General features: G+C 39.5%; 1 protein-coding gene across 3 annotated transcripts in view; it reads left to right on the plus strand.

Moving 5' to 3' along the window:
- The window catches only part of TATDN3 (TatD DNase domain containing 3), an 11,873-nt gene extending 6,310 nt beyond the window's left edge, over positions 1-5,563 (plus strand). For 2 of the 3 annotated variants that reach the window (XM_039531788.1, XM_039531786.1), the window contains exons 6-10: positions 2,018-2,127; positions 2,525-2,580; positions 3,694-3,806; positions 4,870-4,950; positions 5,338-5,563. In XM_039531788.1, the coding sequence (XP_039387722.1) occupies positions 2,018-2,127; positions 2,525-2,580; positions 3,694-3,806; positions 4,870-4,950; positions 5,338-5,481 (504 nt within the window). In that variant the 3' untranslated portion in view covers positions 5,482-5,563. The remainder of the gene's footprint in view (positions 1-2,017; positions 2,128-2,524; positions 2,581-3,693; positions 3,807-4,869; positions 4,951-5,337) is intronic. The other variant, XM_039531787.1, reaches the window with a different exon arrangement.
- The last annotated feature ends 3,420 nt before the right edge of the window (positions 5,564-8,983 follow it).

An 8,983-nucleotide genomic window follows, 5' to 3' on the forward strand; every position in this document is an offset into this window, starting at 1 on the left:
TTCTGTGTTTTGTTTAAATCCTCTTTTTTTTGCCAACATAGGTCCTCTGAGTTACAAGCACTTAGCACATCATCAGCTCTGTATAAACAAAAAGTAATATTAATAATCTGAGCAGCTGGAGAACCTGACCTGTCATTCCAGCACTGAAAATATTTTCCTTCATATACTTCCCTGGTGCATCTCCCCGGTCCTCTCCCTCCCCCTGTTCCCCCCAGCTGCTGCTTACTTTGCAATACTAATTTTTCATCTGAACAAGAATTTTTTTTGTCTACCTATGAATCTGCTATTAATGCCCTTCAAATAAATAAATTGGCAATGGGAATTACCATTCACACAGCAGTAGGGGAATAGCCTGAAAAAAAAATAGAAGAAAAATACAGTAATAGCATTTTTTTATCTTCCTTCTCCCCTGCCCCCAATCTTTCCAGTTTCCCCACTTTTTCTCTCAATTTTTTTCAATTGTACTTTTCATTTTTAGAGTTTCCTGACCCATCCTACTCCTTGCAGCTGCTCTTTCCTGCTAAGAATAACTCAATGTTTTGATTCCAACCCAATGGGAAAGTGCCAATGGAACTTGACAGTACAGGTTGAATGAAAAGGAGGAGGTTTTAAAAGCTATTAGCTACTTTTTATTTTATATTTAGTTAATAGTATGGACTTGGTATGAAGTATCTTAAATATACATACTACCTTTCACCTGCAACCATGCCAACTTGTGCGGTGATCTTGAGAGCAAAGTGTGGTCAGGCTGGGTCACTACTTGGATGGGAGATCTCCACTGACCATTTAGAGGCTATGGAAAGCCGTGTCCGTGATTCAGTTGTTGATCTCTTACCTTTGACTCAGTACTGAACTGAGGTATGGTGCAGGGACACTGCTGCTGAAGATGCTGTTTTTAGGATGAGATATAAAACCAAGTCCTGACGACTTTGGTTCATTAAAGATCCCGCTGCAGTTTTGTTTGGCTGGGATTCTCCTTTACTTCCTTTCCTAAACTGTGGTGTGGTTTTATATGCTATTGTGGTTTGAGGCTTGCTTAATTAATGTTAGTAAAGCTGTTATTACTTCCTCTCAGTGGATTCCACAGCACTTCAGAAATCATGTATGTATGAATGTATTGACATAAAACTAAAATGTCAATTTATTGACCCTCAAAACACAATGTAATAGGTAGGGAATTCATAGTGTTCACTTGAATTGCCACTGAAATTCAGGGTGGAATGCGGCCGAGCAATATTAGAGCACAGCTAATGCTACATGGCAGTTTATTACAGGACATGAAGGAGAATAGCTGTACAGTGGCTTGATTGACTGGTGATTGGTGTCTGAGCCCACTTCCTGCAGGACACATGGTCATATCTCAAAATCACCACAACAAATGACAATCTTGCCTGAAGTCTTAGCAGAGAGAATTAAATAAGTATGAAGTATCCTCTTACACCTGGATGCCCTTTGGTTTACCCTCTAACCGTGCACGGTTGAGTCACACTGACCTGTCATTATAGGTAAATTTGGTATACTGCACCTGTTCTGTAGATAAGTCAAGGACTTCGGCTGGTACAGCTATGAACCTTTCACAAACTTAAAAATGAACTGAAAATATTTAATTCCAATACTATACAGCTGGCCGACTTCATTAGAAATGGGCTTGAGCTACAGATTCAGATCTGAATCCAAACTTCCCTTGGAATTCAGAGGACTCTGGATATGGGGCTTTAGTTTGGAAATCTTTGTTAAACCACGGTTATAGCTGCGCAAAAGTCATATATAGGTTAAAATGTTAGATAAAGTTATTGGGTCTCTCAAACACTTTCGGAGTTGAAAATAAATTGAATGTTGAATCTAAGCTGGTAACAGACCATTTCCTATAGATCCCATTTTAATGGCAATCCTTCCCAAATGTATACATTTAAAATTGACTGGCAGGATTGAAAAAATATTTCTTTACTGAACTGCAGACTAGTATGTAAAGGAATCAGGTTGATGAAACTTTCTTATGTCTCCTCTTGTGCTGTAGGTTGGACTAGATTTCACTCCCAGATTTGCCAGCACTGATGAACAGAAGCAAGAGCAAAGACAAGTCTTGACCAAACAGATTCAATTAGCGAAAAGACTGGATTTGCCTTTGTAGGTCTTGTTTATACAGACAGGTTATTGTGTTTCAGAAGAGATCTAAAATCAAATTCCTCCATATCTGTAGTTATTAAAGAGCCCAGAGCACTTAGAAAAGTGAGGATATTGACTTCATTGTCTTGGCCAAATTACAAAATGGTAGTTACATTGTGCCTACTTGGGACAACCCCTGTAGTTTCAATTGCATACTGTAGTCTTCTTCTCTTCTTGTCCTAGACTGTTGCTACTGTATTTTCATGATGGCTGAAATGATTTCTTTATACATGTTTGTAAAGTTCTTAGGGAATCTTTCTTGGTGAATGGTGCTATAAAAATTGCCGTCAAATCAGTTAATTATTTAAAAAAAACCTCTGCTTAATTTCCTAATACTAGTTTTTCTTTTCTTCACTAGAAACGTCCATTCTCGTTCAGCTGGAAGACCAACCATTAGCCTCCTAAAAGAACAAGGTACTTTTTGGGTCACTTCTTGCTATTAAAAATTCATTTTTTTTCAGCAGCCTTTCTTTGGTTTTACCATATCTCCTTATCATGCATGTCCGTTTGCATACACAAAGCCGGATGGGCACAGTTATGGAGGTCCTTCTCAAAGTACTGTAATTTTAATTTATGGGATTTACTGTTTGTTTGAGGAACTGTTCAGATTGCCTTAGCCACTAGCAGTTTGTCAGTTCAAATACACCTTCTGACAGATACAGATCCATGCTCAGCGTCTGTTCAGAATATCACACTCTCCAGGTTGGCATTTGAAATTATACTTTTTTTTATTTTTAAAAGGTGGACATTTTAAATATTTCAAAGAGTGTTACAGGCAATTAACTGATATGATACTTGTATAGCTTAAGTCTTGGAGCTCATGAAGTGGAATCATGTTTGATAAAATAGTTTGATAAAAATATTAAGGCTCTGGTATCTCTTATGTTTTGAACTAAGATCAAGTGTTATATCAGTTTAATATCAAATACTCACACTCCTGGGGGATGGTATCCTGCACTGGTAGGGGAATGGACTCAGTGATTTAATAGGTCTTCTTTTTCCTCTCTTCATTATTGCCTGATTTGCCTTACTTAATGGGGGGAAACCCGTAAAAATAAGAAAGGAAAGAAAGTGAATATAATTTCTGTCTGTCTCTATTATGTTAGAATGGTGATGTCAGCTCCTGACAGAAACTCCTTGGTCCGACTGTGCTTTCCTCAGACTGTAATGCTTTCAAGAGAAGGAGATTAGAATTGTTCCCATGGTGCTATCTACCTCCTTCCCTCCCCAGACTGTCTCTGCTTGCAATCCCAATCATATCTCCCAACATGGCTCCTCTCGTAACAGGCTCTTCTTCTCCACGTCCCACCCCTCTACCTGATTTATAACCTAGCTGTCTGACACCGTAAGCACCAACTGCGCTGGCATCGCAACTGTGCTGGCATCACACGAGCAGTTCTGACTCTGCTCCTCTCCAGAGCACTGTAATCCTAGAGTACAGCGAGACCAAGGGTTCTAGTACTAGGAGGTGACAACATAGTCCTACCACCAATATAGTTACTTCCTAATTGGTTTGGCTCTCTGTAGGTGCTGAAAGGGTATTGCTCCATGCATTTGATGGGAGGCCATCTGTGGCGATGGAAGGAGTGAAAGCTGGATATTTCTTCTCCATTCCTCCTTCCATTATAAGAAGTGAACAGGTAAAGTTCAAAGGGACTAGTCCTATCTCAGTATTTGGGGATTGCAGCCTGTAACCCTCAGTTTATCACAAAGAAAATATTACTTTCTGTTAGGCTGATTTTTTTTGTTTTGTTTTTGTTTTTTAAAAAACCCTATAATATGTAAACTTCTGGTGACCTTTTCTTTGGAAAGCTCTAGTGCTCCCTCGCTTTGGAGTAGGGACTCAGAATTTGGCAGGGGGAGACTTGGGTGTCAGGAATGAGCCTTATGCTGTTACTGTGAAAATCCACTCTAATTTGGCGAAGTTATGTGTCCACAAAAAACTGCAGTTTGCACATGCTCAGCAGAGACTTTAAATTTTAGCAGCTATATTCTTCAAAGATCCCATCCACATTGGGCACACGACAGCCACAGGCCAAGCAGGACTTTCCCTGCATTGCTGCAGGCTGTGCTGGGTTTAGGCACCTGAAATGAGAGCAGGGAGCTTGCCAGCAGGGAGTACTCTAGTAACTCCCTGCTGGGCCCAGGCAGTTGGAGGAGGAAGCAGCTTCCTGATCTGAATGCAGAAGGGACAAGAGCCAGACTAGGATGCTGGAATAGATTGGGACAAGAACCCTGGGGATGTGAGGTGGTACAAGATTGGAGGAGAAAAAATAGTATGTGAGCATGTAATTAAATATTGTATCATAAGACATACGCACAAAGAGGATGAAGTAGGGTTGCACAAGCAACTTTGATTCTCGTATATCTGAGCTTTTGAGTGCTTTACTTTGCTTCCCTAATGTAGGTTTTTTTGTTTGTTTGTTTTTTAATGTACAATAATATATCTTAATTTAATAGTAATAATGGGCTTCACTAAGGGTGGCATCATGTATTTTATGGAGACTTTATTAAAAAGTAGTTCATGTATTCTTGACCATTTTTCCGACTTCCTAATTGTGCAATTAGCAAAAATAAATTTACAAGATCCCCACGTGCATTACTGCCATGCCTTTAACATGAAACATACCTTTCTCTTTCTCTCTGCTTTTTTTCCTAGTTTGAGTGAATGAGCCATTTAATAGCTTTCTTGTTTCCTTTAAGAAGCAGAAGCTTGTGAAACAGTTGCCCTTAGAATATATGTGCTTAGAAACCGACTCTCCTGCACTAGGTCCTGAAAAACAGGTAAATTGTTGGTTTCTCCATTTCTGCATTTCTAAAAATGTAGCTTACTGAGGACAGTAACAGAGGGCAAAAATTGAATAGGCAGAGACAAGGAAGGAAAGACATTGTCCGATGAAATTGGAAAAGAGATAGCAGGTTGATAAGGCAGACTGATACAAGGAGCCAGTTCCCAAAAGCAGGGAGTACACAGGAGAAGACTCCTGTCAATTGCAGGAATAGATTGAGAGGAGGCTGGTGGAGGATGAGCAAATATAACAGAAATTACATTTAAGGCCCTATCAGTGGCATATTTGAAACCGTTTGCAACAACTGGTTCTGAAGATAAATTGAATCTGACACTAATGTAATTTCAGATTCTTTAATTTATTCTGTTTTTGTACATTGCAGGTGAGAAATGAACCGAAGAATATTTTCATTGCTGCAGAGTATATTGCCAAAATGAAAGGAATCCCAGTGGAAGAAGTTATAGAAGTGACGACGCAGAATGCACTGAAACTGTTTCCCAAACTTCAGAAATTTCTCTGGAAATAGACCCAGAAATGTTTAAAATTTGCAATTACATTATATCCCAACAGCTAACGTGTGCAATAAAAAAAATCCGTCTTGTCCTAACTGCAGGATTTTATTATCAAATAATTCAGCAAATATACATGCTTTTTAAATGAAAGTTATGAGTATGATGGGATCTGTCTTATATCTTGTTACCCATTCATCCTTCCGGTATCTGGTCCAGATATAGATTCATATTAGTCGCCTAAATAAATATGGAAGAAAAGTCTCTCTCATATTGGTAATTTAATATTATAGCTGCCTGACTTAACTAAACACTATGTAAAATCATGGCCCTATTGAAGTCAATGGCCAAACTCCCATAAACTTCAATAGGCCCAGGCTGTCGTCCTAATAGTCTGAGAAATTATCTTCATAGTACCCTAATCATTACTCCTAAGGCCCGGCCGAGTAAGGGGGCATAATGTGGAGTCTCTGTGTTAAAACAGGACAGCGAGTGAGAATCTGTTCTCCTATCCCAGTCTATAGCCACTATAAACTTCTACACCAGAGCTGGACCTGACCCGAACCAAAACCCTGTATCCGAATGCTCCAAACTCTGGCAAGTTCAAATCTGCATCCCAGTGTTGTGGTCTGGGCCCATGTATCAAATGTTTGTACTTTTTTAAAACCTAAGACTTGTCTACAGGGTGTGTCCGTTTGAAATGGACATTAACACACAGTAGGGGACTTTTTTAGCATATGCCAGCAGGGTCCAGATGGGCCAGTTAATGTGTTGAATGCTCGTGTGTGCATTAGAATTTACACCCCTCTAATGTGGACTAATGCACCCTGAAGACAAGTCAAATCTTGTCTCCCTTAATATATACAGTTTTTTTAACTGCCTTTTTAAAAAATTATTATTCTGGAAGATCTCTTACAAAACACGGTTCTGAACTCCTATTTGGCATCCTTGGCTTTTTGTGAACCACCGTTGGATGTCAGATTGATAAATTGTAGTCATGGTGCCAATGGAGTAGAGACAGCCTGTTGCCTTCGAAGTCTGTAGAAGTTTTGCTGTTTGTTGTTCAGTGGGAGAAGGATTGAGCCCTAAGTAAGATAAAATGTAAGCAGCTTATTTCCAGGTCATGTGGAAGGTAACTGCCGTCCACCTTAAGTGCTTGTTTTCCCTCACATTTTCATCCCTATGATTACTTTCTGCATCACCATTGGGGGAGGTTAGCTTTACTTGTTCCTCAGATAGTGGCAGTGTTAAGGTAAGTTGTACCTAATTAGCTTATCAAGTTAAGAAAGTGTCTGTCTTTTTCTGTCTTCAGAAAACACCTGAATTTGAATCATTCATATATATATTGCAATGTGTATTATGGTTTTAAAAGACACGAAATAGAAGGAAGAACTGCAAATAGGTGAACATTTGGGTCTAAGTGGGAACCCTGATTAAGGATAATTAATGACATAAAACCACCTGCATGCACAGCTTCCACTGTATCACTATCAGGATTTTCTGGGCATGGATCAAGGGTAGTGTATAGCTCAAGATACATCTAGGGAACTTTGAAATGGATGTACGCTACCCATTGCGGATCTGTCAGTTTCCTTTTTTTGCTTCTGTTCAGACCATGGACTTAGACCTGCTTAAATGGTTAAGAGTAAACCCTCAACTTAAAAGTCATGCCTCAGTGTGCAAATATTTTATCTCCCGTTATTACAAGTAACACCAATATGATAATTGGAAAAGATTAGACAGACTTTTTCTCTATTTTGTCCAGTGTGTTTGTTAGTTTGACAACATTTTATGGATAATCAATTTCCCTCATCCAGTCAGACCCCGACCCCACAAACCAGTTCACACAGGTGCCCTCTTGGCCTGTGCTGCATGGAGAATCATTGGCTTCAGTGGAGCTACATGCAGGTGCAGGGGTCTGCTCTTGAGGCTCTGATTGCAGAATCAAGGCATTAGTCAGTTTCTTCTGCTATTTACATGGGTCTTTCCCCTCTTGCTGAGTGGAAGAACGTAGATTATCCTCTTTATTGATATAGGTGACTGCAAAACCCCAGATTGACACAAGGCCTTGAGGGCAGGGGTTGTAACTGCAACTGGTATAAATACGGTTTATTTATTTTTTAAGTTGGCTACATTTAAGTTGAGGGTGTCCCATTAGGTACCTACAGACCATTGCCATTGAAACTGACCCTAGGCAATGGTGAACCCCCTCAACTTCCATTGAACTCCATGGATGTCGAGGGCCTACACGATTGGGCCTTTTATTAATGGAGCATCTGAAAACAAGACTTTAGAAATTATTAACAATTTTTAACCACCCTTAATGGGATGAAATTTCATTTAACATTTTAAACAAACATGTTTTTGAGGTAATTGTAAAAACAAACAACAGCCTCCCCCATCCTGTCTTTGTATGTTTCCCTATAGATATGTAAGCATGTGGGTGAGGGTGGAGACCCACCATTTAATTCACCTGTGCAGTGCTGTATGCACTTACACACACGATAAATATCCTACATTTGATGTCATTACACTCCAATGTTGCAAACAAATGTCAGTAAGTGTTTGAATGAGTAGGCCCTATGTGTTCTCAGATAGCTAACTTCAGACTTCGTTACACTTACAATGACACAGGCAATATAGAAGAACTGGGAATGGGACATTGACAATAAACTAAAAATACACCAAGTCTGTTATCAGTGTCTAAGGGCTTGGCTACACTCGAAACTTCAAAGTGCTGGCCAGCACTGGCCAGTGCTGCACATACTCCACCTCCCGTCTTGCAGCGCTGTAAAGCGCCAGTGTAGCCAGACTCTAAGCCAGGGGTCAGCAACCTTTCAGAAGTGGTGTGCCGAGTCTTAATTTATTCACTCTGATTTAAGGTTTCGTGTGCCAGTCATACATTTTAAGGTTTTTAGAAGGTCTCTTTCTCTAAGTCTATAATATATAACTAAACTATGGTTGTATGTAAAGTAAATAAGGTTTTTAAAATGTTTAAGAAGCTTCATTTAAAATTAAATTAAAATGCAGAGCCCCCCGGACCAGTGGCCAGGACCTGGGCAGTGTGACTGCCACTGAGAATCAGCTCGTGTGCCGCCTTCGGCACCTGTGCCATAGGTTGTCTACCCCTGGTCTAAGCAGAGAGCAACACAGAAAAACATCTTAGTTAAGGAATGGTAAATTACATTTTAAAATTCATCCAGGGTTGATTAGCTCATGTTATTTTTAGTCATATAAAAGGATTTTTTAAAATTTTATAATACTTTGAAGTAATTGCAGACTATACATGGTTGGCTATGTCTACACACACAATTTGTAATGATACAGTATAATTAAAGTGATATAACTCCCCTTTAGTGTGCATGCAGCTATACCAGTCCAATAGTGCCTAATGTGTGTGGAAAGGGGAATAAGCTATACCGGTAAAATGCACCTTGTATAATTGCAGCCACAATATGGATTGCACCAATTAAACTATTTTAGTTCAAAAGAAAATTTACTCCAAGGGCCCTGGTATAA

The sequence above is a fragment of the Mauremys reevesii genome, linkage group 3 (genome assembly GCF_016161935.1).
Source record: "Mauremys reevesii isolate NIE-2019 linkage group 3, ASM1616193v1, whole genome shotgun sequence".
NCBI classification, from domain to species: Eukaryota; Metazoa; Chordata; order Testudines; family Geoemydidae; genus Mauremys; species Mauremys reevesii.